This window comes from Maniola jurtina, chromosome 20 (genome assembly GCF_905333055.1).
Source record: "Maniola jurtina chromosome 20, ilManJurt1.1, whole genome shotgun sequence".
In the NCBI taxonomy this organism is placed as follows: domain Eukaryota; kingdom Metazoa; phylum Arthropoda; class Insecta; order Lepidoptera; family Nymphalidae; genus Maniola; species Maniola jurtina.
In genome coordinates, this window is record NC_060048.1 from 9,790,736 (window position 1) to 9,818,595 (window position 27,860).

General features: G+C 37.7%; 2 protein-coding genes across 8 annotated transcripts; one reads left to right on the top strand and one right to left on the bottom strand.

Moving 5' to 3' along the window:
• Positions 1-5,773: 5,773 nt before the first annotated feature.
• On the bottom strand, positions 5,774-21,189 carry LOC123875655 ((2R)-3-sulfolactate dehydrogenase (NADP(+))-like). Of its 6 annotated transcripts, none has more exons than XM_045921612.1 (9): positions 21,094-21,189; positions 12,297-12,475; positions 11,021-11,209; positions 9,735-9,850; positions 9,313-9,411; positions 9,084-9,170; positions 8,604-8,712; positions 7,575-7,732; positions 5,774-6,016 (listed from the first exon to the last, which is right to left on the bottom strand). In XM_045921612.1, exons 2-9 carry the CDS (start codon positions 12,445-12,447, stop codon positions 5,852-5,854), a joined length of 1,074 nt encoding a protein of 357 aa, XP_045777568.1. In that variant the 5' UTR covers positions 12,448-12,475; positions 21,094-21,189; the 3' UTR covers positions 5,774-5,851. The 6 variants fall into 6 exon arrangements, with proteins under 6 accessions (XP_045777568.1, XP_045777571.1, XP_045777569.1 ...); XM_045921615.1 differs by lacking the exon at positions 21,094-21,189 and adding an exon at positions 19,166-19,190; XM_045921613.1 differs by lacking the exon at positions 21,094-21,189 and adding an exon at positions 18,459-18,479.
• LOC123875654 (uncharacterized oxidoreductase YjmC-like) lies at positions 16,579-25,863 on the top strand. 2 transcript variants are annotated; one of them, XM_045921608.1, is made up of 10 exons: positions 16,579-16,590; positions 17,932-17,937; positions 19,724-19,887; positions 20,524-20,712; positions 21,429-21,544; positions 22,416-22,514; positions 22,997-23,083; positions 23,829-23,937; positions 24,641-24,801; positions 25,682-25,863. In XM_045921608.1, the coding sequence occupies exons 3-10, from the start codon at positions 19,737-19,739 to the stop codon at positions 25,841-25,843; spliced, it is 1,074 nt and encodes a 357-aa protein (XP_045777564.1). In that variant the 5' UTR covers positions 16,579-16,590; positions 17,932-17,937; positions 19,724-19,736; the 3' UTR covers positions 25,844-25,863. The 2 variants fall into 2 exon arrangements, with proteins under 2 accessions (XP_045777564.1, XP_045777563.1); XM_045921607.1 differs by lacking the exons at positions 16,579-16,590; positions 17,932-17,937 and adding an exon at positions 18,581-18,701.
• The last annotated feature ends 1,997 nt before the right edge of the window (positions 25,864-27,860 follow it).

Consider the following 27,860-nt stretch of genomic DNA (forward strand, 5'->3'; position numbering starts at 1 on the left):
GGTTGTGGTAGTGGTGCGGTGCAGGAATGGTGACAGCTGTTACAAGTTGACGAATCACTAAGCTCTCGCGGGACTTCGTCTGTGTTGGTGTTAGCTGGCGGGCGTGCTCTGCCTTTTTGGAGTGTTTTTTTTTTTTGTTAAAACTGACTGGAAAGCGCTCTAAGGGGGTGCCGTGCGTGTGTCGGCGAGCGCCGGCACAGACGGGGTCCATACTTGTATAGTTTAACTAACTTGTTACAAATAACTACTTGACATTGGCTAATCTTTGTAAAGTCAGACGAGAGAGAGAGCTCTCGCGTCACGTCATTACATCTCTCCCACAACGTTCCTTTACCGCAGGAACCTACTCAGTTGTGTCGTCAGTGAAGTTCTAACAGTGCGTAGGTCAAAAAAGTCTACTTTACGGGAGAATAATACTCAAAAACTATATAAAGTATTCGTTAGAAACCCTTGATGTACCTAATATTTTGATTAATAGCTCGTTCACACAGGCTGCGTAAGCGTTGCGTAAGCGTAGACGTAGCGCGTACCATTGCGTTGTAATGTATGGAACTGTATGAAACATGGCACACCGCTTGCGTAAAACGTGGACGTATGCGTAACCCGGTGTGTTAGGGGGTTACGCGCGTCACTACGCACGTGTCACGTGTACGCAATTGGTGTGAATCGGCCTTTAAAATGAAGTTATTGACGAAATAAGTTATGATCTCTGATTCGACGAAAGAAAGCGAGTGAACTATGTTCATCGAATGGCAAATGTTATGACCCGCCAAGAATGACTTACGCACTGTTAGAGCTCGTAATAATACGTAATTATTATTGAATACTTTTAAAAGGGTTTTTTCTATAAAAATCGATTTTTATTTACAGGAAAACACGCCAATTACGGTTATTTGCATATCATCATTTTTATCAGGTGTTTCAAGTAAAACACAGGTTTTTCCATTAGGTATGGGCGTAACTCGAAATTAAAATATCTACCGAGATAATTAGGCATATTTATTTAAAACAATTAAACATGTTTATGACGCACCTTTAATTTATATTTATGTCTATTATTTACCTGCTATTTTTAATCCTCGACCCAAAAAGAGGGCTGTTATAAGTTTGACGTGTGTATTTGTGTATTTGTGTATCTGTCTGTGGCATCGTAGCTCCTAAACTAATGAACCGATTTTAATTTAGTTTTTTGTTTGAAAGGTGGCTTCATTGAGAGTGTTCTTAGCCATAATCCAAGAAAATCGGTTCAGCCGTTTGATAGTTATCAGCTCTTTTAACCGTCTTCCAAAAAAGGAGGAGGTTCTCAATTCGTCGGAATCTTTTTTTTCTAGTTACACTTAATTTACACTTGTCAAATCAAATTATCATCATCTTTACCGGCCCTCTACTGAGCACGGGTCTCCTCTCTGAATGAAGTCCAATAGTCCATAGTCCAGAAGGGTCCATACCCCATAGTCCACCACGCTTGGCCAAGTGCAGATACACTTAGACTTCATACACCTTTGAGAATATTCCATTCAGAACTCTCATATTATACTATGCAGGTTTCGTGAAGGGTTTTCCTTCATCGTTAAAATAAGTCAGTCAGCTTTTCCTTTACAGATTAGTACAGGATTTCAGTCCAACCCCTTTTCAGTGCGATGCATGTAATGATGCGATTCAAAAAAAAAAATCGCAGGCAAAAGCTAGTAGGTATGTTAACATTTTTTAGGTATTCGCATTACTGAAATGAATTAAAATGACTCAATTTCACAAGATGCGCGGAAAAGTGTTCTCTAGGTACAAAAGATGATATTTAAGATAACCAAATTGCTTATGAAACAAAAACATTTGCATTGCATATTGCACAGTATGCAAGGTCTCTATGGACATTAAAAGCAACATTTTGAGGATGTTTCGTGTTATTTCATTCCCAAGGGTTATATAGCTTACGAAAGATGAGAAAATGTAAGGAAAAGTCCTTGCAATCAGAATTGGTACCGACCATAGGCTTTTTATATGCACTTTAACTATTTTGTTCATAATATTATTTTCCATGGTTATAAGAATATTCTTAATATAAACCCAGAATATTAGATTTTGAATCTTTACTACAACAAGTATTAAGATTTTAAAATTAAAGTCTTCAAAATTTCTTGGAGTTTGGAAACGAATAGATAAAGAGTCCGTGAAGGCCCGACCTTCGTTATTTTATAAAAGTTGAAAGTTTCTCTGCGCATTACTCCCAACACAGGCAGAGAAGATCAGCGACTATGAAATTGGGATCATGATGGCTTTGGCAGATAACAGGTAACAAAGATGTATAAAATCTTTAGACAAAATATAAAGTTTAATAATTCAGTGTGCCCACTGCCCATGCAAACAATCGCGTCAATCTGTTACTCCATTGCGAGGTGATTGAAGAAAAACCAATAAACAAACCAACAAACAATCACATTTTTGCATTTATAATATGGATAGTGATAATTATCACTAACTTGTGTTAGGGATTTTCGGCTCCTGTCGATATGGGAAGACCCACCGACCACTATTTGCAGCTTCACTGGTAGGATCTTGGAATTTACCAAGATATCACACTAATATTATAAAGGCGACAGTTTGTATGTATGTGTGTGTGTGTATGTTTGTTACTTCTTCACGCAAAAACTACTGGTCGGATATAGATATGGATGGAGATAGATAATATCCTGGATTAGCACATAGGCTACTTTTTATCCCGGATAATCAAAGAGTTCCCACGGGATTTCGATAAACCTAAATACACGCGGACGAAGTCGCGGCGTCAGCTAGTATTATAATAAAACGCGGAGCACTTAACACACGTTCGTTTTAATACAGTTCAAAACAGAGGGAGGTACCTAATTAGGTACATCTCTAATTAAGTAGGTACAAACATAATATACACAAGAATTTCTTGTATAATGTAGAAGAAGTGGCACAGATGAAGTCAGGCGTGTCTGCTAGTAGCTAATAAATTAACTGCGTGTTTAGTTAACTGACAAGCCCACCCACTGGTGTTAAACTTTAGCACCATCGAACATAAATATTGCTTTATGGATTCGGCAATAATTGTTTGACTTTTCTAAAGTGTTTGTTAGGCCGTAAACCGTATTATGGTTCCGTAAACATAATAATCACACTATAATATTATAAAGGTGAAAGTTTGTATGTGTGTGTGTGTGTGTGTATGTTTGTTACTCCTTCGTGCAAAAACTACTGGACGGATTTGGCTGTGGAATGGAGATAGATAATATTCAGGATTAGCACATAGGCTACTTTTTGTCCCGGAAAATCAAAGAGTTCCCACGGGATTTCAAAAAACTTAAATCCAGGCGGACGAAGTCGCGGGCATCATCTTCCGATTCCGTAAACATAATAATTAAAAGACATATAGTAGAATAAAAGGTTCTGAATATGTTTTTTATCATCATGATCATCCCACCGTCGGCTCACTACTGAGAACGGTTCGCCTCTTAGAATGAGAAGGGTTTGGGTCTACTACGTTGATCAAGTGCAGATTGACAGACTCCACACACCTTTGAGAAATGTGGAGAACAGACATGCATATTTAATCACGATGTTTTCCTTGACCACTAAAGCAAATGACCGGCAGTTAATTGCTCAAAACGCACATATAACTCCGAAAAGCAAGATGTGCGTGCCTGGAATCGAACACCGGACCTCCTGATCAGGAGATCGACGTCTTAACAACAAGGATATTACCGCTCTTTACCGTACTTAACTAATACGGCACCCGTAATGTGCACGTCCAATACTGAATTGACCACTAAAAATATTTTTAGGATTCTGTACCCGAAAGGTACCAACGGGACCCTATTACTGAGCCTCTGTCCATCCGTCCGTCCGTCTGTCTGTCAGCGGGCTGTATCTCATGAACAATATTAGGTAGAGAGTTGAAATTTTTACAAAATGAGTATTTCCATTGCCGGCAATAGAAATATGCGCCTCCATGATAAAATCAACAAATAATTAAAAGGAGTTACTTATTTCTTGTACGAGTTACGGAACCCTTCGTGTGTGAGTCCGATTCGCCCTTGACAGATTTTTTTAAAGTAACTTTCGTTGAAATTTGAATTACAAAATTTAATGTAACCTTTATTAAAATATTTTGTAACATATTAATTTATTGATGTGATAAAGTATCATCGAGGAGGATTATGTTTAAACATATTTGACATTAGCATGAAATACCTACTGAATACTTGCGTTGCGTTATATTTCCTTTGTTGGACGAATTAAAAAAAATCAAGTACCTACGTGTTGCACTCGCACACAACCATACTATCAATTATTTAGACGATTCAAAAGCACTTGTAAAAGTTTATTTGAATTAAAATAATATATTCTATTCTATTCTATTGGGTTATGGGTACCATATCGTACAAGAAATAACACTTTTTACTTTCAGGCTAGCCATTTTGAAATTTTTATTATTAATTGTTGTTAAAGCGGCAATAGAAATACACATTCTGTAAAAATTTCAACTCTCTAACTGTTACGGTTCATGAGATACAGCCCGCTGACAGACAGACGGACGGACGGACGGATAGCGGAGGCTTACTAATAGGGTCCCGTTGGCACTATTCGGGTACGGAACCATGAAAAAAGAGGGTTCAAAAAATCGAAACGTGGCTTGAGAGGGGTTCTGACAACCTTCAGCCTCAAAAAATACAAAAATCGTACTTTATTATTTGTACTTATTAAAATTGTACTCGTATAAGGTAAAATCCGGAAATCAGTTCCAGTTCCACCCCAAGGGGATTACATAGGGTATGAAAGTTTGTATGAAAGTCCGCCATTTTTCAGTTTTCCAATGCCATAACATCCTTTCTATCGGTTTTTCGAACTAAGTCCTGCCCATTGCCCAACTCGCTGAGCTATGTCGGTTATTCTGATTCTCCTACGGATCTCCTCTTTTTGATTTGATCACGTAGAGTAACTCCAAGCATACGAGTAGCTCTCTTCATCGCCGCGAGTGTCTTTGAGCTGTTTTTATGAGGCCCATTCCACGTGTACGAGAACTTAAATGAATTACTTATTCCCGAGTTTTGGCCCAAACCCAACAGCGAAACGGTTATGTAAATATTTGCATTGGGACAAAGCTAAATTAAGATCATTTGCATTGTATCCGTATCAACAGTTAGGGTCATTTTTCAGTTTTGACTTTAACTGTAAATATGAGTTTGGAAATATTTAAATTTGCTTTGTCAGTAATATACGTAAATATATAGATACGTCTTATCCTATAGTTTTATTTGCTGCTCGAGTTTCAACTTTCAAGACACTGAATTCTAATTCAGGTAATGGAAATGGTATCTGCTGCCTTTAATAGCGAAACCACAGCGAAACAGTGCAGCAGTGCAGTGTACCTAAGCTTGTTAGGCACTGCATCCGATCAGAATCCAATCAGAAAAACTGAAAATGCCGCTCTTTGCTGATCTGTGCGAAAGGTCTTGGTCCTTAGTGAACTAAATGATTCGATAATAGATACTTGCATTACTACTTATCTTCGGTAGGTAGGATCTCGGAGAATCGTTAGGGATCGCACGCACTAGTAGTCCCAAGTCCAAGATTATTATGATACTCATTGATATAGAAGAGATGTAAATACTTTATACCAGAATTGTTCTGTGAAACTATTTATTCTATCGCGCATTTGGTCCAGTTGACGCCATGTCTAGTTGCCTCCAATGGTCTTGGACTTGGACTACTACAAATGCGCAGGATCCCTTACTTGTATAAAAAAACACAGTAAAACCCAGAAACATTTATTTAAAAATACTGATTCAATTATTTTACAGTCATAGCAACCATGGTTTTATCTTCTAGATCACGCTTTTACAACCTCCAAGGGTTGAATGCCAATTCTTTCGGCCAGAAGTTTGGCGGAATTTATTTGTGACTGCGGGTAGACTATGGTGCCTCTTGCGTTGGTGATCTTAGCATTCTTCTTTTCCTTGTCCCCTGGTGCTAGCACGGGGAGCGATGGGTCAACCTGGAAATAAACAAAAGCTTATTATTTATATGTATAAGACATAAGTAAATATAATTTAGGAAATTCTTACAAAATTTATACACGCGCCAGCGTAACATCCTTCATCTAATCATTCCTAGAGAAGTCCTTGATCGCGATTATTAATGTAAGTCGTAAAACGAAAATTAGACTTGTTTCATTTGTTAAGCTGTAGGGAAAATCAAAACGGATGATCTTCGAACTTCCCACCTGGCACCTTCCTTTCAAGCAGGAGGTGCCGGGTTTGGTCAATTACGGTATTCTTCAAGTTTTACCTTTAGAGCATTGTATCTATACTAATAAATAAAATTGGAGTGTCTGTCTGTAATTTCGAAATAACTACCGCATATTAAGGTCATATGGTTATTTGAACGATACTATAACTGAATCACACGTTTTTAAAATTTTTGTCTGTCTGTCTGTCTGTCTGTCTGTCTGTCTGTCTGTTTGAAAAGGCTAATCCTGGGAACGGCTGAACCGATTTTGACGGGATTTTCACAGATAAGTAGAGAATTGACCAGGGAGTAACATAGGCTACTTTTTTAACCGACTTTCAAAAAGGGAGTTGTGTTTTTCTACCTATGTACACCGAAATCTCCGAGATTTCTGAACCGATTTGCGTCATTTCTTTTTTAATCGATAGAGGAACTTTGCGACATTGTTTCATAAAAAATTCCAAATCCTCAATCCTGATGCTGCAGGCGATCTGACCAATCCACGCGGGCGAAGCTGCGGGCATCAGCTAGTTACGAATATTGGACAAGTGTTTCATTTGGCAAGATGTAAGAAATCACTAAACAAATGAACTTTAAACTTACGACCTTTAGGTAAATGATCAAGTAGAAGGTACCGGGTTTAGCCAGTTTCGGCATTGAATTTTCCTCAAATCAACATATTTTAAATCTTCCATGACCCCATCAACAAAGCCTTTTAATTTAGTGATTTTTGATCAGCACTTTAGAAATGAAACCGATCGTGTTTGTATGAGGATATGAAGAAACATCTCTTGAATGAGAGCCAAAAGAAAGTTGTCACAGTTCCATTGTTCTATTGTAAATACCGTTTGAGGTACCTAACAGGATGTGGCATTATTTTGACCCACTTTTCATAAAAACATTATTTTCATTACTATTGTATGTCATACAGTCGTACTTACCACCTTCACGGTCTCATAAATAAAGTATTGCACCTTAGCATTAAGATGTGTACTAAGAATAGTTTGCATAAAAGACATAAATATTGTATAGTGTAGATCATATTAATTACGCTAAGTACGTACGAACATTTGATTTAAATTTCAATAATAAGTTTAATGAATAAAATTGATAAATAATACCAAGGTAAATCCAAATATAGATGCCAGTCTACAAGGAACTGAATTACCGATTACAGTACCGATTTAACACCAATTTTTTTATATCACTTCATTTACAACAACATTGTAGCAACAGCTTTTATAAATATTTGGTTACTTATAGTAGTTCGAATTTCAAAGTCATGTGTAAGACCACTTTGGTACCTATATTGTATTTTAACTTACAGGTTCCAAGTTCCTCCAATGTTGCAAGCAATCAGCTATTCTCTCCCCGAAGCCGGGAGCGAAGCAGTCGGGGTCCACGGCGACGAAGCACTGCCCTAGGTTAGGAGGCTCTGTCTGTGTGTGAGACCATTGTGGTACATTGTGAGTAGCTCGGGAACCTACCAAACATGTGAAAAATGAGGTATGTTAGGTATATAAATCGCGCAATAGGAACTTCGTTAAAAAAGTTAATGCAAACAATAAAGATAATAGTCGGACTTAGTTCATGAACTATTATCTTTTTATGAACTAAACTGCAGATAAAGGCATTCAAATCTCAAAATTGCTTTCAGCCACCAAAAATGAGTAGATCAACTGGTCCGTTCCACTAAATGACCGTGATTAAGTTAAGGAAGTGACAGGGAGACGGGGAATGAGGAAGACGTATGACCTAGGTTTGATAGCGGCTTTTAAAATACATAGCATATAATTTTGTTTTTATTCAGATACTAGTTAGTCCTCCACTACAATCTCACTTGGTGATAACTGGTAAGTGATGATGCAGTCTAAAATGGAGGCGAGCTAACCTGGAAGGGAATGGCAGCTTTTACCCATACGCCTTTGGGTTCTACACGGTATCGTGACGGAACGCTAAATCGCTTTGTGGCACAGCTTTGCCGATAGGGTGGTAACTACCCACGGCCGAAGTCTCCCACCAGGCCAAACAGGCAGGGATTTGAAAATTATAAAATTCCAAAACCCTGCCGGGAATCCAACCCGGGACCTAATAAGACCACTGTACCAAGGAGGTCATCAAAAATAAATGTTTAATTGGGAATGCTTGCTGGCTAATAGATGGGTGAATGATAAAATGTTGTATTTTAGTAATACCAAAATTATTAGTTTATTTAATAAACTTTCACAAGTATAACTTTTGAATCGTCAAATGTATCACCATTCTGCTATACCTACCTATAATAGGATATGACCTAGCCTAGATATCCAAAAGTCAGATAGGTATGTTAGGTAGCAGAAACAAGTAAACCTTACCAGAAAGTCCACTGCAGAATACTTCTACCATAGCACTCAGGCAATATCCTTTATATCCGCTAGTTTTCTCCATTCCGCCCAAAGGCAAAAGGTGGCCGGTTTCAAACGCCTGAAAAACATTATAGCAAAATTGTCATAACATGAAATTAATAATGAAAACTTTTAGGAATTGCATATCTGAATCCGAGAATTTTTCGATGGTTACCTTTAAAAAAATCTTACTTCTTTTCCACTATGAAAGATTTTTGGCCCACAGGGGTTTACACCATTTGGGCACTAGATCTGAATTTCGTTTAACGGCTTTTGGAAAACGAAACTGAAAGAAGTGTGCAATCCCGCATACAAAGAAGTAGTATAGGTACCCATAACTAGGTAACTAGCCTTATACTCGATAAGGCTGCTTCAGATTGAGAATTCTCGAATTCGGATTGGACGCAGTGCGTAGAGACTAAAGTGCCAATATTTATTTCTTAAACTTACCAATTGTGCATCTGTTGTGGGCTTACAATCAGGTCCTAACGCCCATCCTTCAGGCAGAGGCTCGCCTTTCCGTACTTGCATCTCGACCTATCAAAATGCATTGTTAATAGGTACATAGGTGTCGTTTTACCAAAATGTGCTTATAATATTTGGAGTTTTATAATCATTGGTATATTAAACCAACCAAAACAACTTTGGTATATCCGCCAAGAATGGTTTTTTAGAATACCTTTCCCATAGCAGCAGTGGTGGTGGCCAGATCGACCACAATGGAATCGCCACCAGTTGCCGGTGCAGCCATCGAAATTGGATTTGTGCCACATGCTCTCTGGAAAAAAATTGATTTCTGGGTATCAGTTGATAATGGTGAAAAATTGTTGATGACGAGGAAAAAGGAGGTTATTGGTAAGAGATCCCAGCCTCAATTTCGGAAAATTAGCTAGTCTTATGGAGTGAACTTCGATATATGAAGTTGCGACTCTGACGAGCATTTAGGCATTAACAGACGTAACCTTCTTAGTAGTGAAAACTATCTAAAATGGTAGTGAAAAAGAAGTACCTAGAAGGCTATTGATCAAGAGGAACAAGAAAGTGGTAGATAAACAGATGAACTGCTATCAAAATTAATAGGTAGATCTGTTCATTTTTTACCTGTTTAGATCTCGTAGGAACCATAATTGGGGCGGAATTCGTGAACGACATCCCAATAAGTCCTTTCTTTTCAGCCTTCAGTGCCCAGTAACCTGCCATGCCATAGTGATTGCAACCTGGAAAAATAAATTCAGCTTACATATTGCATCTGGCTTTTGGGGCCCAGAGGGTAGAAATGAAGCGGCGAATTGAGTTAAATCAAAGAAAATTTTCAAAGAACACCATGTATTACTATTAGATACTGAACAACTTATTCTTGTCATGGTGTTGAACGCGTTTTTTTACGAAATAATTTCTTAACTAGAGCAATATCGAAAGCGATAATTATCGTGATAAGTAGTTAGTTATTATTTAATTGAAATTCCTTAAAAACAGGTGAAATCAGACCTTGACCTTCCAATAATAATGTTTAATAGGCAGTTAGATACGAGTAGAACTATATAGCGCAGGATATCACTATAAACAAACAATTATAGTGGTCTGCAAAACAATTAAACTTTGCAAGCAAAGGCTTCGTCTGATTTTATTTACCTTTGAAGTAAGTACAAGGATTAGGATCGCTAAATCACATCTCGGGAACCAAGCCCCAATTGTACATATGTGTGTAAAAAATAGGTAATGAGTAATCTAAAAGGATACCTGGCATTGACTCGGCTATTGCTTTTTAAAAAAAACTCACCTATCATTTATCCTATGTACCTACATATATACATATCAGTGTGTGTAATAGGGTGTAAGTATGTAGTAAATGTAGAATATGTACTGTACCAGCTAAGTGTTCCTTTTTAAATAAAATTAAAAAAAATCGATTTAAAGAAGTTCAAAGCATTTTAAGAACTAAGTACCTACTAGTCCCCAGCACAAATGAAATCTTCCTTCCCTCTACCGGCCGGCAATCTACTTTTTTTAAATAATAAGTAAAGGAGTGGTTATCATTCCAAGAACTCCATTAAAGTGAAATCATCAGATAGAATAGAAATGTGTGGAATCGGAATACCAAGATTGCTCTACTCGCTAGATATTAGTTTCTAGATATGTCTGCAAAATTTCATGGACTTTGGTTGCTTAGTATTCAAATGAAATTGGAACTACGATTGTATGAAACGAGTGACGGAGAGAGCCCTTTTAATAATAGTTTTCTTGGGATGATAACACGGTGGGCTCTCTGATTGCCCCACAGAAAATTACGACAAAACATAAGTAACGACCTTAGACCAAGAATTGATCTCCGCTTCGGTTGTAGCGGATAAGGTAACGACTGCTAAGTAGGTGTGACAAATTCTTACGTTTCACAGCAACCCATCCAACTCCGCATTCCTTGGCCTTTTTGATCGCTAAATCCATGCAGAAGTTGCCAACTGTGGCACCCAGGCCGTCGCAACCGTCCACCCAGGCGGTCGCAGCGGTTTCCTTCAGGATAACCGGTTCCACGTGAGGATTGCACACCCCTGACTTCATATCGTTTATGTACAGCTCTGAAAAAATTCAAATTCAAAATATTTTTATTCAATTAGACTTTACCAAGTACTTTTGAATCGTCAAAGCAGTTACCACTGGTTCGGAATGCCTTTCCTACCGAGAAGATACCAGCAAGAAACTCGGCGGTTGCTCCGTAAATATATGGTTGGGTTTTGGTTGCACATAAACTTTTTTGGATTGTTATAAACCTAATAGACTATAGAAGAAGAAGATTATAAAACTAGGTTTGAGTATTACAATCCAAAGAAAACTAAAACACGAAATAGCAATCGAATAGCACAAATAGTGAAGGTCCTTTATTTCATGTTGTGAACTCTATTGTAGAACATGAAGGCGTGACCATAATACAGTTATTAATTAGCTAATCGAGGTCGTAATAATTTGTTTGACAAGACCTAAACCACTAATAAGCTAAGGTGAATCATAGTTCTATGTACCAAGGTACAAATCAAAACCTAATGGATCTAAAATGAATGGTAGGTATAAACTATGGCTTTCAACTTCATTTCATGATAACCTTTAGGTATAGGTTGTGAAACAAACCAAACCTATTGATAGCTTGTACAATACCGTAAAATATTTGTGTAAAACAATGTTTAATCGTTCAGTAAAAATATACCCAGAGAGACACTGTACCACTTTAAATCTTGCTGATTCCATAATTTTTAGGGTTCCGTACCTCAAAAGGAAAAACTGAGCCCTTACAGGTTCACTTTGTTGTCTGTCTGTCTGTCTGTCCGTCCGTCGTGTCTGTCAAGAAAACCTATAGGGTACTTCCCGTTGACCTAGAATCATAAAATTTGGCAGATAGGTAGATCTAATAGCACAAGTAAAGGAATAAATCCGAAAACCATGAATTTGTGGTTACATCATTTAAAAAAAACTAAAATTTTCAAAGTAAGAAAACTATACCAAGTGGGACATCATACGAAAGGCCTTTACCTATACATTCTAAAACAGATTTTTATTTATTTTTATGCATAACAGTTTTTGATTTACCGTGCAAAATGTCGGAAAAATACTCGAGTACGGAACCCTCGGTGCGCGAGTCCGACTCGCACTTGACCAGTTTTTGATACTAACCAAGTCTATTCATGCCATGGCTATAGTGGCCGACAATGTCCGCGTGGAGCAACAAGTCTGCATGGGCTTTAGCCTCCGACAGCGGCGCACCTCCAGCCAGCAGACTCTCCTCCATGAATCTCTGAGCCTCTTCTACTCGTACGTCGGGCATGGTAACTGAGTTCTAATACTGATGCTATCTGTCAAGAGCATTGAAGTAAATTAGTATATCAGAAGAGCTATTTCTATGAAGCAGTCTGAATGAGTTTGATGACCAGTGTCGTATGTACTATAGTAGGTACACTGGACGTCAAACTGTAAGCAAAGAAAGTTGCAACCCGCAAACATTTTGGTTCAGAATCCCTCGTCTTATAGAGTATCTAGCTGGTGGATGCGACGAGTCTGCCCGCGAAATTCAAATTTAATTTGGTTTTTCACAATTTATTAACTAATACGACAACGCAGGCTTATAGCATTTTAATTGCGACAATCGCAGTATCATCCTCACGGGTTTATATAAAAATCTTGAAAGGGTGCAGTTTAAGAAATTAGCTCTAGTATCGACTAATTTGTGAGAACTAGTAGATACTAGACCTAATTTCTTAAACTGGACCCTTTCAAGTAAAGATTTTTATATAAACTTGTGAGGATGATACTGCCATTGTCGCAATTAAAATGCCATAAGCCTACGTTGTCTTTTTAGTTTACAAATTGCGAAAAACCAAATTAAATTTGAATTTCGCGGGCAGACCCGTCGCATCCACCTTAAATGCCCGTCGCGTGGACTACACAAACAAACCCCTATTTTACTCACTTAGGGGTTGAGCTTTCAAAAATCCTTTCTTAGCGGATGTCTACGTCATAATAGCTATGTGCATGCCCGATCCGTCCGGTAGTTTGAACTGGGCGTTAATAGGTCAGTCAGTTAGTCAGTCAGCTTTTGTTAACATATTTAGATATTAAGATACTAGTATTATTTGTTGCGACAATTTCAATAGAAGTCTTTGCCTTTTGGCGACATTTTTCTGTTTAAAACATCGAGCGATGCAAAATTGGATAAGAGGAAACTACGCGGGAAAATGTCGTGAATAAAGGCTCTTTAAAGCTTCCAGGAGACTCTAGTATAACTTTGTTATGTTTGGAATGCCATGATCCATATTATCATAATCATCCATACTATACTTAATATTATAAATGTGAAAGTGTGTCTGTCTGTCTGTCTGTCTGCTACCTTTTCACGGCCCAACAGTTCAACCGATTCTGACTAAATTTGGTCTAGAGTTAGCTTATATCCCGGGGAAGGACATAGGCTACTTTTTATCCCAGAAAATCAAACAGTTCCCACGGGATCTTTAAAAACCTAAATCCACGCGGACGAAGTCACGGGCATCCTCTAGTACTTACTAAATATTCCTTACGCTTAAATAGGGTCCTTTTAGAATGACACTGAATGATAGCCACTGAGGTTGGTTGGTTCTACATTGCTGCTTCATTGGGTGATACCAAAATATTTTTTTCGTAGAAAACCTTCAATGGATTAATAAATTAGTTCGGTGGCTATCAATCAGTGTTAGACACAGAGTTAGCGGATTTAAACCCCGCAGTTCGGGTCGCTCCTTCGCGAATGCTCTGTCTAGATGGCTTCTTCGAAGCTCTGGCATACCAGTAATTACTAAGTATCTGTACTAGTTTGTATTTGTACTCCAACTTACCAATCAATCTCTCCTTAATCTACAAAGTCTGATAGAACTTTTATCAACACTGATACACTAACACAACCTTATTTGCAACCAATGTCGTTCAATGCCAATGACAGACAAAAATACTTTCGCGGTAAAAATCTTTTTATATAGAGGCGCGAGCATGTCTACAGGTTGCTCCCATCTCAAATGAATCTTAACAATAAGATAACGATGCTATTTACTAATTTATTCTCGGATAATTAATTAGTTTATTCTCCTTATTAATGTTATTGTAATAATTATGTAAACGCGATTTTAATTAAGAAAGATTTGTCAAATTACTCTACCTAACTACAGTTGATTTACTAAAATTAATTAACTGGTTACTTTTGATTTAATAACAGAGATTTATACATACACAATGCTTAGACCTACATGGCTTAGGTATATCCTAAAAGCTTGGTTAAAAAAGTTGTATAAAGCAGGTACAAATCGCTCTATCCATTTCGAAAACTTAGAAACCTGTTTCAGTTGATGCTGAGAGAATTTCAGTTGATGTTAAAACATATTTCAAGTGAAGATTATCTTCTTTCTACGTATTATTTAAAAATCACTTATTTGAAAGAAATGTATCCTCCCTTATTCAAAGAGCATCAATCGATACAATTGTAAGTTTTTGCATGGATGAATCGATTGTGTTTTTCACGCAAGAGTTCACACTTTTTGCTGTGACCTGGTGTTCGCGGTATTTGGAAGCCACGATACGTTTAGAATGAGGTCGTTGACCTGGTGTCTTATCTAATTTTACAACGCGTTATCTAATAGTAAGATACTTTTAGAAATCGACGTCACCTGGAAGGTCTAACTACATGTCGTTTAACTTTTTTTTTGGATCTGGGTTCTAGCCCGTTTGAACCTGGTCTGACTACTGCTGGTGCGGTTTCAACTAGCGTAGACCTGTCCTATACGCTAACTACTCAGACATAAGTAGGTAGGTATGCCTGTTCCCATTGCTTCATGTTCGCTGGCAATGGCGCCTGCATCAAACCCTGTGGTGCACGCAATAACGCGTGCATTCTCTGCATCCTCTCCCTCGTTTATAACGCACACGCAACACACACAACTTTAAGATATTAATTTAATAGGTACCTACTAGGTCCATAGCAGCGGACCTCAAAAGAGTGGGACTCTCCTGGAATTATGTAAGGCAGTAGTCAAACACATGAGGGGAAGATGGAAAATCTGCTGCAGTTCTAAGTTCCACGAGAGAATAAAAGGCATGCGCTATTGCGTGCATTTGCTTCGCAGCTTTGACAGCTTACATGACGCATACGCAAGTTCAAAGCGCACCAGTGTAGTTAGACCAGAGTACCAACCTGATAATGATTATGAAGGTAGTAGCAATTACAAACAGCAAAACCCATGAAAAGCGACCATAGTAAGTACATATAAAAGTTAAACGTCATATCCTAGCTAAGTAGAATTTGGAACGAAAATAAAAGCGGCATAAGTTATTTAAATAAGTTTTCAATTTATAAACGTCATACCACACTGATCCAACAAAATTGAATGGAGGTAGCAAATCTAGGGTCTCTGTTCTATATCTACCTACCTACTTCAAAAATAAGATACCTAGATAGGAGAAAATTTGTCCATAAAATCAGGCTTACCTATCCAAATGATGATCAGTTTTCGATCCGCAAACAATATCTAATATTAAAACAATTTAAAACACAGGAAAACGGATCGCTCTGCTCGAAAATAAATAATAACTGACATAAATACCTAGGTATTTATAACAAAAACATGATAAACTTTTGTAAAAAAAAGTAATACTTAACAACAAAATTATTACTAAGTAGCACTATAGAGTCACGATTCACGATACGACATAATTTAAGTAGGTACTTGTTAATTTCGCTGATAAAATTATACCTACCACACAACCTGATAGGTAGTTAATTAATTCGTTAAAAAAAATTAAGCTAATCACCATTGTGTAACCTTCAAATATCAAAAGACTTGAAATATCCAAAGAGTCAGAAATCTAGAAAGTATGTGCAAGCTCCGTGCTATGGAGAGATTGAATGAAGAGATTGAATAAGGGCACACAATGATTAACGAAACTGTAGCAAATGTTCACGTTGAACCATGTCAAGGTAGCAGTCAAAGATCTTTGACTGCTGCTTTGACATGGAAAACAACTGTTACAACCCTAAGTTCCACGAAGGAATTAAAGGACTCCATCGCACAATGGTAATCGAGGTTTTCTTGCTACCAATACGATGGACTCCTGTAACCTTCTACAATACGAGTTATAAGATGGTTTTAAGTTATCGACTGAGAGTGAAATACAATTTCGAGGGTTAAACGAGTAATATTTTTAGATAATAACCAAAATCAACCACTTGACATGCTGCTTGCTGACGTGGCACGGAGAAAAGCCATACCAATGTCGGTGACCCATCCAATTACCCACTTAGGTTACGGTTGCCTAACTAGCACAATCAACTAAAGCACTATGTCTATCAGACTGTACCACCCTCATGATGTGACGCAGCTAATGTCTAAAACTCGCTTCAATTTTTTAGTAAGTCACACTTTATATTATAAAGGCGAAAGTTTGTGTGTATGTGTGTGTGTATGTTTGTTACTCCTTCACGCAAAAACTACTGGACGGATTGGGTTGAAATTTCGAATGGAGATAGATTATACCCTGGATTAGCACATAGGCTACTTTTTATCCCGGAAAATCAAAGAGTTTCGACGGGATTTTTTAAAAACCTACATCCACGCGAATGAAGTCGCGGGCATCAGCTAATATGTGCCTATGAATTTGTGCTCTACCTCGAAACGTATTTTTTTTATTGCTTTCAAAAGATCGCACGATAAAGGGCAACAATTTGACTATGATGTAACCTGCTAAGTAGGTAACTGCTCAATTTGAAGGAGAAATCGTGATCTAATATAATATTGATAACGGTTTCAACAGAAGCAATCAATATTGCCATTTTTGCCGCACATTTTTCTGAAAAGCTGTTAGATTTTATTTATGTCGCACAGTTATCGCTTGCTATATACTTACTCACGTAAACATTAAACAATGATTTGATAACAATGTTATCAGTATAAACAAATAGATCTCCTATTATTCAACAAATACACAGTTCACTCTGGAAATTGATGACATTGAGTTTACCCGTTTATCAACAGGTTATAAAATCCTTGAACCCACGAATCGATCCCTAACTGCGAATTATTATGCGTTTTCATACAGTTCTTATCAAGTTCGCTGAACTGTGTAGTGTTAATATTCAGAAGTTACACAGAAAGTAGCTCAAGCTTATGATATTGTCTGCTTTTTACTTATTTCTAGCAGTTGCTCGCAACTTGGTCCGACCGGAACATCTCTTGCCCGTGGAACTCGATTCCGGGGTTTAAAAGTAGTCATCATTCCTTGAAAAGTAATCTACCTATGTAAAAGTCCTATCAAACAAAAAGAAAAAGAGAATTTTTTTAAAAAACAGGTTATGAATTTTATAACACGCAAAAGATTCGTATACCGATTTAGCGAATGCTACGGTAGGAAATAGGAATGTTCCAGTATTTAGATGCTGACCTAAATTCATTACCAGTAGCAATGCCGGCCGGTTCTCTACATGGAAAACGAATATCAAATCTTTACTAGCAAACCACACTGAAGCACCGCTTTCAATATTTTCTGCAGGAGTAGTGAAAAATGAATAGGAATTTACACACTTAGTTACCTATCACGAAAAGCTCTTAGTGAATATTTTTAGCTTTTTAAGAGATTTGTATTAATTGATCATTATGTATTTATTCAAATAGTTCCTGCTTTGGTTCTAATTTTAATAAGAAATGAGTAATATCTCGTTGACATTATTTCTAAAGTTTTTCAATAATTTAATTTTGTTTAACCTTCATTTATAAGAATCAGTCAAGTAATTAGGTAGTATTAGGTACCTATATGTATACATTCTTATCAGGCATTATTGACTAACTATACAAGCAACTAACTCGTTCAAAAACAATATATATACTTGTGATAGAGCAGTAGAGCAGATAGAGTCTGTTTAATCTAAAAGGACTTAAATCCTTAAATAGCTTCCATCTAAAAAGGCTTAAATCCTTAAACAGCTTTTTTAATACATCAATCCATCTTTTCTACATCTCAAATCTGAATCTGACTCTCTCTAATAAGTTTCTCTTTCTGTTCTGTGTTCACTTATCACGTTTTATTAATAGGTTAGATACCTATTAATAAAGTGCGATAAATGAACGAAAAATCTAGAGATTCAACAAGAATTATTTTTGGCTGAGTTAATTATTTTTCAAATTCCTAAATTGGCATTCAAAAGTGTACAATGGAACCCATTTTTGATTATTGAGAATCTAGTCTGGAGTTTGGACAACTATTAATAAAGAACAGGTACTTGTTTCGCGATCTTTTTCTCGTATTTCTGTTTTCTTTTTAACTCACCTTGACTTTGTTATGTTAACTCTCTTTGCCGTTTTATTATAATTATCTTATGTCACAATTTGTTTCGTATTCGTAATGAAATAAGGTTGGAACTTGAAAGGTCCAGAAATCAGAATGCACATTTCTGATTTCACATTCAGTCGACGACATTGCATGCCGTATGGTAGACGCGTATTGGTTATTTAAGTGCGCCTTTTATCAATTTTGTTTATTATACTGTTTTATTTGTAGTGCTTGTTATAGGTGAGTTGCATCATAATATTTTTATGAAGTTTTATCCTACATAGACTCTTGCTATATAACATATTATATTATCACTGTTTTTTAGATTTCGTAAAGACGTGTTAAATTAAGTGTTTATTATCTTTTCCCCATGTTATAGCGAGATCGGTGATTATATGCACTTTATAAATTATAACTCACTAATTGGAAATGTTATTCTGACCATTTATCGGCGTTATTCTAACTGTTAGTCAATGTCTCTACCATTCGGTCCGGAATGCTAAATCAATCAGAAATCTAAATGTATCTGACAAAAAGTAAAGAAAGTCTTTGAAGATATCAAAGCAACCTACATAGTTACATACGGTTTTGAATGGAAAATTAGATGCGTTAAATTTGCTCGAACCCTTCGTGTGCAACTCCAACTCACACAACCAGTTTTTTTTAAATACGACTTGTTTAAGTATTCGATTAAATATACTTACTTCATAATTAAACGGGCAGCATGAATTAGTCATGACTTGTCTCAGCCAACTGCGCTCAGACTGTTTCAAGCTAATGTGTGGCCACTTGAGGCAGTCATGATAAACTATGACTGATTGTTTCAACGATGTTGAAACAATCAGTCATGTGTTTATCTAACTACTGTTCACCTATGGCCGGTCTTACATCTCTACGCTCTTTTGACGGCCTCCCTGGTGCAGTGGTAAGCGCTGTGGTCTTATTAGTGAGAGGTCCCGGGTTCGATTCCCGGTAGGGATTTAGAATTTTATAATTTCTAAATTTCTAGTCTGGTCTGGTGGGAGTCTTCGGCCGTGGCCAGTTACCACCCTACCGGCAAAGCCATGCCGCCAAGCAATTTAGCGTTCCGGTACGATGCCGTGTAGAAACCAAAGGAGCATGGGTTTAATGGAAACTGTCATATCCCTTCCAAGCTAACCTGCTTCCATCTTAGACTGCATCATCACTTACCACCAGGTGAGATAACAGTCAAGGGCTAACTTGTATCTGAATTGAAAAAAATGTGTTTTTTTGTTTTTCAGCATCTAAAGAACAATGGCTAGAGTAGCAACTACAGAGGCTCTGCGCTTCATGACCGACTGTCTCAAAGCAGTTGGGGCTTCGGCTAAAGCTGCGCAGCAACAGGCCGAGTTGCTCATAGAAGCTGATCGCGTGGGACATCCTAGTCACGGACTTAATAGATTAGGTAGGTATACGTCCATAACGCACGATGAGTCGTCTCAAAGTGCTTGGCGCTTGGACTAAAGCTGCTCATCGAAACTAACCGAGTGGGTCATCTTGACCATGGATTCAATAGTTTAGGTAGGTACATATTATGTCCGTATTGTAATGACAGACTGGCTCAAAGCGGTCGGTTCTTGGGCTAAAGTTTCTCATCGAAGCTAACCGCGTGGGCGTGGAACATCCCAGCCATGGATTCAATACATTAGATAGATACGAGTATGTCCAAATCCCATGATGAACCGCTCAAAGTGGTTGGTGCTTGGGCAAAAGCTAACCGTGTGGGACATCCTAGCCATGGATTTAATAGATTAAGTACGTACGTCCGTATTCTTATGTCAGAGTGGCTCAAAGCAGTCGGTTCTTGGGCTAAAGTTGCTCATCGAAGCTCACCGCGTGGGCACGAACATCCTAGCAATGGATTGAATGGATTAGGTCGGTACGTCCATATCTTATGATCACCGTATCAAAGTAGTTGGCGCTTGGCTTAAAGCTGCTCATCGTGCCAAGTGCCAATTGAACGGTCAATACCTACGGGTTTAGATGATGATGACGACTCGTAGATTGTAAACGAATAAAACCAATTCAATTACTGTTCCAGAATTCTACATAAACGACATACTAAGCGGTGACTGCAAGCCCGACAACCAGCCTGTAATACTGAAGGAAAATGCATCGACCGCATGGGTGGATGCCAACCATGTCCTGGGGGCGACGGCCAGCCACTTTGCCATGGACATAGCCATCAAGAAAGCTAAAACCACTGGAGTTGGATGGGTGACTGTAAAAGGTAAAGTAACGTCCTCATAAGGCACATTTGAATAGACACTTAGCTTTTCAGGGTTCCGTAAACGAAGGGTGCCAGTGAGACCCTATTACTAAAACTCATTATGCACGGTCGACTTAATCGGAATTTTTAAGGGTTCCGTATCTCAAAAGGAAAAACGGAACCCTTATAGGATCAATCTGTTAGCTACGTGTAGTAAACTAAGTAGGTTGCATGCATTGAACGTTTTCCGCAATCATTTGAATTATTGTACTTCATGCTACAAAATGACAAAGCCATAATTAGTTAATAGCAAAATACTTAGATCATTAAGTAATAAATGAGTGTTAATAATATAATTTGGTATAATATTTTATAAAGGAAGTAGAGTAGGTACCTACTTACTAGGTACTTCACTAATTGAAATTGAAAGTGTAATTTCTTTGTCACTCGTTATAAAACACACACAAAATAATCCGCGATAGATTTATTATTATAATAAACCAATGGTATAAAAATACTCAATGGTTTATTTATTACATACTCATAAAATCACAATGCATTAAGATTTTTTTGTAAAATGATAAATGTTAATACATTTTTAAAGTACCCTCATAAAATTCGATTTTAAACTTCATACATGCCATTCTAATTCTGAGTGGAGACCCGTTCTCAGTAGTGAGCCGACGATGGGTTGATGATGATGATGAAGATGATGAATGTTATTAGTTTTATTTTAGGTTCAAACCACAACGGCATGGCGGGTTATTGGGCGAAGAAGGCGGCAAATGAAGGTTTAATAGGAATGGCTTTCACCAATACTTCACCACTACTTGCGCCAACCAGAAGTAAAAAGGTAAGCCTAAGGTACAAGGCATTTTTACGTATTCCGAATTTCCGTAACGATCTTGTTTTAAAAGCGCGATCCGCTTACACTATCCGATTTCTAATAAAATCGGATTGTGTAGTAAGACCTCAAAATGGTCTTAAAATATGTTTTTTAGCTATGTCTATTTTATCAACCCCCGACCCAAAAAGAGGGGTGTTATAAGTTTGACGTGTGTATCTGTGTATCTGTCTGTGGCATCGTAGCTCCTAAACTAATGAACCGATTTAGTTTTTTTTTGTTTGAAAGGTGGCTTGATCGAGAGTGTTCTTAGCTATAATCTAAGAAAATCGGTTCAGCCGTTTGAAAGCTATCAGCTCTTTTCTAGTTACTGTAATTTACTTTACACTTTAATTTACATTTGTGTGTATTATGCTTATTGTAAAGGGAAAAAATCATGGAAAAATTATTGGATTTGAAATCACCGGTAGTATAAATTACCGGTAAATAATGCTATCAATGCTTAGGTACGCAAAACGAATAGATAGGTACATTAAGGAAAATAAAATACTTGGAAATATCGACTGTGTTATGTAAGTATGTATGTACTTACTTACCTACTAAAATGTGTATAATCCATACGCGCGGTTATAGCAAAACTAAACGCGCGTGAATTCAATTTTTAGGGTTCCGTACCTCAAAACGAAAAACGGAACCCTTATAGGATCACTTTGTTGTCGGTTCCGACCTCAAAAGGAAAAATGGAACCCTTATAGGATCACTTTATGTAATTATTTGTTCTTGAAATTGTTAACGTTTAGTAAGTAAGTACACACTTGTACGTCTAGAGTCTAGACGTGCCTAATGAAATTTTTGACTTAAGTACATATTATTTTTTTAGTCTGCCCTAGGTACAAATCCTGTGTCAGTGGTGGCGCCGGCTGCAGATGGGGAAACATTCTACTTGGATATGGCGACGACTGCTGTAGCTGTTGGAAAGGTACGAGTAAAGAAGCTAGTATATATTATTACTAGCCGATGCCCGCGATTTCGCCCACGTGGATTTAGGTTTTTTGAAATCCCGTGGGAACTCTTTGATTTTCCAGGATAAAAAGTAGCCTATGTGCTAATCTAGGATACTATCTCCATTCCGAATTTCAGCCAAATCCGTCTAGTAGTTTTTGCGTGAAGGAGTAACAAACATACACACACACACACATATACACACAAACTTTGCCTTTATAATATTAGTGTGATAATCTATAAAAGTGTTGTAGTATTCATGTTAAGGCTCCAGTACACATCGGCACATTTGGCTAATGTGTAGGCCAAGCTGTAAAAGCCGTCTGTGAAATGAGCAGACGGGTCACCGTACGTTAAGTGATTGCCCATGAACATTTGCAGCACCAGAGGTACCGCCGACCCCTTGAATAACCCCATGTTGTAATCACTTATGTTAAAATTCGTGATGGTGATTTTCAGATAGAAATGCAGATGCGCAAAGGAGAACCCATACCAAAAGGCTGGGCGCAGGACCCTAGTGGGAATCAAACAGATGACGCGGAATTGGTACGTATTTTTTTTCTCAGTTATATTCCATGCGACCGACGTAGCTCAAAGGATTAGCAAGCTGAAGTGGCAATGGGCAGGTCATGTCTGTCGCAGAACCGACGGCCGATGGGGCAGACGTGTTCTGGAGTGGAGACCGCGTACCGGTAAGCGCAGTGTGGGACGACCTCCAGCCTGCTGGACCGATGACCTGAAGAAAGTGGCGGGGAGCGGGTGGATGAGGAAGGCGGAGGACCGTGTTTGGTGGCGCGCTCTTGGAAAGGCCTATGTCCAGCAGTGGACGCATACAGGCTGATGGATGGATGGATGGATATATTCCATGCCTACCAACAGTACATTTCTTTTAGACGCAGAATGGCAAAAACTTAAAATGCCAAAAGACGTAAAACTTACGCAGAATGCCATATAGGTACGAATACCTACTGTGCTACCGTGGTAGCTACGCTAAATGTTAAATTGCGTAACGTTATTAAGTTAACTCTAAAGTTGAAATCGCGTTATAGACCGCACTTTGACTTTGCTTAAAGTTTAAGTTAAAACGAGACGGGTATACCAGCGGTATAACGCTGTCTCATTTTGTTAAGTAGGTACTGATTAAAGTCAAAGTGCGCTCTATAGATCTCAGTCTGAGTGTCTTCTGGCAAAGGCCTTCCCAGTTCCCGCCAATAAGTATTTTTAATTCTACACACCTTTCAAACATCCACCACAAATTAAAAATTACGTATACTTATTATTTGGTTTCCAGGCCTTCAAAACAGGTTGTCTGATGCCACTGGGTGGTGGGGAAGAAACGTCTGGCTATAAGGGATATGGGCTATCCGCTATGGTTGAGCTGTTCTGTGGCATTTCATCGGGTAAGGTTGCTCAGTTTAATTAAAATTAAGGCTAGTGTTCCGGTACGATGCCGTGTACAAACGAACGATATGTGAACGATATGGGGTAAATGGGTTTAATAAAACTGCCATATCCTTTTCAAGTTAGCCCGCTACCTGCATCATCACTTACCACCAGGTGAGATAGTAGTCAGGGCTAACTTGTACTCGAATAAAAAAATAAGTAAGTATAGGTGCTGAGATCTCGGAGCTTCCATCTATATGCGCTTGGGGAGTGGGTAAAATCCATACTTAATATTATAAATATGAATGTGTGTCTGTCTGTCTGCTACTTTTTTACGGGCCAACAGTTTAACCAATTCTGACGAAATTTGGTACAGAGTTAGCTTATATCCCGGGGACGGACATAGGCTACTTTTTATCCCGGAAAATCAAAGAGTGAACACCTGTATGGCGGGGGGACAAAGTAGCAGGCATCATTATTCTATTTGGCACACAGAGATAGGAAAATGAACGAAGAAAAAGTTAATGAAGAACGATTGCTAATGAAGCTCTTATTATAAAAATTAATTTTTCTAGTAAGTAGATTGTTTATCAAAAAAATTGTGATTTTTTGGAACTTGATAAGGGTCAGAATATACATATACCATAAGAGTTAGGAGTTAGGACCCACAAGTTTGCCTACATAAAAATGTATACTTATTGCTATGTTTTGTATTTGCAGGCGCGAAGTACGGCCACCACATCCGTCCATGGTCTCAACAGGGATCAGGCGGTCCCGCTGACCTGGGCCACTGCTTCATTGCGGTGGACCCTGAAAACTTCGCGCCCGGCTTCGGAGATCGACTCGCCGAGAGTATCAGGCACTGGAGGCAGCTGGAACCGGTAGGTGTAAGCCCTTTTTTTTGTGTGGAGGAGAAAAATCATCAAATCCATACTAATATTATAAATGCGAAAGTGTGTCTGTCTGTCTGTCTGCTACGTTTTATGGCCCAACCACTGAACCGATTTTAATGAAAATTGATACAGACTTGGGATACATCCCGGGGAAGGACATAGGCTTCTTTTTATCCCGGAAAATCAAAGAGTTCCCACGGGATTCCTAAAAACCCATCCGCTTAACCGATTTGTATGAAATTTGGTACCGAGGTAGCTTGCGTCCCTGTAATTGACATAGGCATTTTATCCCGGAAAATCAAACAGTTCCCACGGGATCTTTGAAAACCTAAATCCACGCGGACGAAGTCGCGGGCATCCTCTAGTAATAAATAAAGCAATTTATTCATTACAGGTTATGGCATTGGATTGTGTTTATGTACTTAGTATAATAATAACGCTAAGTTTTTGCTAGAGTTCTGGTTACACCTGAAGAGTCTGTAGAGACTTAACCTTGACAAGCCTACATTATCAGAAAATTGTCTACTAGAAAACTTTCTGTTGCACTCTGCGAACATCAGTGGCGATCGTCCGATCAGAATTTTGAGTGTCTGTGGAGTCTAATATACAGAACGTAGTTTACCATTTACCGAAAATATTAATCTACAATCGTCTCTCTAATTTGTCGATATTGTCAACAATTCTATACATAGTTGTTCTTGACAATCAAGAATATTGCTAAGTACAACTTATAGACAGATTATACCTACGGATAGATTCATTATTAATTTTTAGGGATTGAGTACTTTGCTAACTAGGTACCGAATTAGCAGTTTATAGTAGTACCTACCTACCCACAGATTCAGGCAATTGTTTATTTCTATTACAGACAGACAGCAGTTTACCAGTGCTTGCTCCTGGGGATAAGGAGAAGAAAGCAGCGCAACTAACTGACTCACTTGGAACTGTCGCATATGTGAAACAACAACTGGAATCCAGCGAAGTGCTGGCGAAGAAGTTGCGAGTCAAACCTATGGAAGTTGTTAACTGATCCAACTTTTTGTTCGGAAATATTAAATAAAGTAGGTACCTACCTAACTACCTTTTTTTTAGGTACCTACATTTAAATTGACATTAATACGAGTAGCTCTTTCACACAGGCTGCGTAAGCGTTGCGTAAGCGTCGACGTAGCGCATACCATTACATTGTAATATAATATATGGAACGTATAAAACATGGCACTTCGCTTGCGTAAAGCGTGGACGTACGCGTAACTCGATGTGTTAGGGGTTTACGCGCGTCACAACGCACGTGTCACGTGTACGCAATTGGTGTGAATCGGTCTTTAAATAAACTTGGAAAGGAAAAATTTATATTTGATTTGGGTAACATTGGTATGCGCCTAATTCAATACGGGTTTCATTCTAGATATTCAGAACATATCACGAGGAAGGTTTTTTAAATAGGTATAAATGTCTAACAGGTATAACACATTCATATTTTATACTCATATTTTGTCTATGGGATAGGTAGGCTCCCGGTGCGAAGCGGGGCGGGTCAACCAAATTGTGTAGAGTCGTTTCCAAGATACCATAATATTCCTACCTATACAGTACGCGGCAGGATATATTGCACATCGAATTTTAGAAAGAGATTTCGGCTTCGTAGAGCGTCGTCTCTGTCACTCATACCTGTGTGACGTTTTGTCGGTCTTTCAACGACATTGACAGAGACAACCGAACATTAAAATGAACGGTTGAAATAAACGGTTTCTACTTAGGTATCTCATTTTAAAGTTCGATGTGCAATATTTTATGCCGGGTGCTGTAGTATGCTCGTGGACCTGCAAGTTTTTAGGGAGGAAAATATAATAATTGCAAAAACTCAAGCCAATCCGATATTTATAATATATATATAATTTAGTCAAAATTAGCTGTTGGGACCAAAAAAAATTATATGCGATTTGTTTGTGTATAAAATAATTAACTAGGTAATATTAATTAACCGGATAAAAGATACTATAAGAATTTTTGACCTGAAGACAGGTCTGAAGAAGTACCTACCAAGAATAATTCTTACTAGATTTACCAGCGCGTGATTAGGTATATACTTAATATTATCACATTATCATAGTTTTACGAATACATCGTAAAACTGACATTATGATGTGATTATGTGGTCGCTGAGGATACCTAACCTAGAATAAATAAAATATTATTTAGTGATAGGATACTGATAACTGTATCCTTTTACACATTGCCATATTATTACTGTCTGGATTAAATTTTTGTTCACATTTTTAATAAGTAATTATACCTAATAGTTTAGTAGATCCTACGTAAACCAAAAATATTGGTTATTAATGGTCGGTAACCGTTTTAAAAATAAAGGTTTTATTTTTATACCTGAATGCCTCTGAATTAACCCCATTACAGACGTCTAGTCCTGTCTAAGTCTACTTATTACAGAACTCAAATCGATTCTATTAAAAGGTAAATCTCTTCAAAATTATTTCAAGTTTTTAAAAAACAACATCTTTTAAATGCGAGATGTTACACATTGATGATAATTTAATTAATATAATCATTTACTCAGTTATGTATATACTTATATGTATGTATGTGTGTTATGTATATCTGTATGTACTATACAGAGCCATACGTTTATTTGGATTTGCTATCTTAAATTATATCAATGTTGCTCAAACCGCAGTGTTGATCAATCTAAAATAGATGTATCGTAATAAATTACGCAGTAGGTACCTACCTACTCTATGAACGACGAGTAGATGCTAAAATTAGCACTAGTAGATACTAGATACCTATACGAGATGTAGCTAAGTACTTAGGTGGCATATCTAATAACTCGTTATACTTATACAGGGTGTTTGGTAATTAGTACCGAGTACTGGTAATTAGTGACGACACGTACCCATGCTACTTTGATCTGATAAACACAATGCTGAAGTATAATGACGAAATAAAATTATAAAAATTTCCATACATAAAAAAAAATTATGTCAAAGTTTTCATGACCCTACCGTGCCCTAACTCACTGAGATCGTTGG

Excerpts from the sequence above, each read along its gene's own strand:
- LOC123875655 (XM_045921612.1), bottom strand. The coding sequence starts at position 12,447 with ATGCCCGACGTACGAGTAGAAGAGGCTCAGAGATTCATGGAGGAGAGT. Across the intron at positions 9,412-9,734 it reads TTCCTACGAGATCTAAACAG|AGAGCATGTGGCACAAATCC; the intron begins GTAAAAAATGAA and ends ATTTTTTTCCAG. Across the intron at positions 7,733-8,603 it reads ATTCTGCAGTGGACTTTCTG|GTTCCCGAGCTACTCACAAT; the intron begins GTAAGGTTTACT and ends CATGTTTGGTAG.
- LOC123875654 (XM_045921608.1), top strand. The coding sequence starts at position 19,737 with ATGGCTAGAGTAGCAACTACAGAGGCTCTGCGCTTCATGACCGACTGT. Across the intron at positions 20,713-21,428 it reads TGGATGGGTGACTGTAAAAG|GTTCAAACCACAACGGCATG; the intron begins GTAAAGTAACGT and ends GTTTTATTTTAG. Across the intron at positions 23,938-24,640 it reads GTTCTGTGGCATTTCATCGG|GCGCGAAGTACGGCCACCAC; the intron begins GTAAGGTTGCTC and ends TTGTATTTGCAG.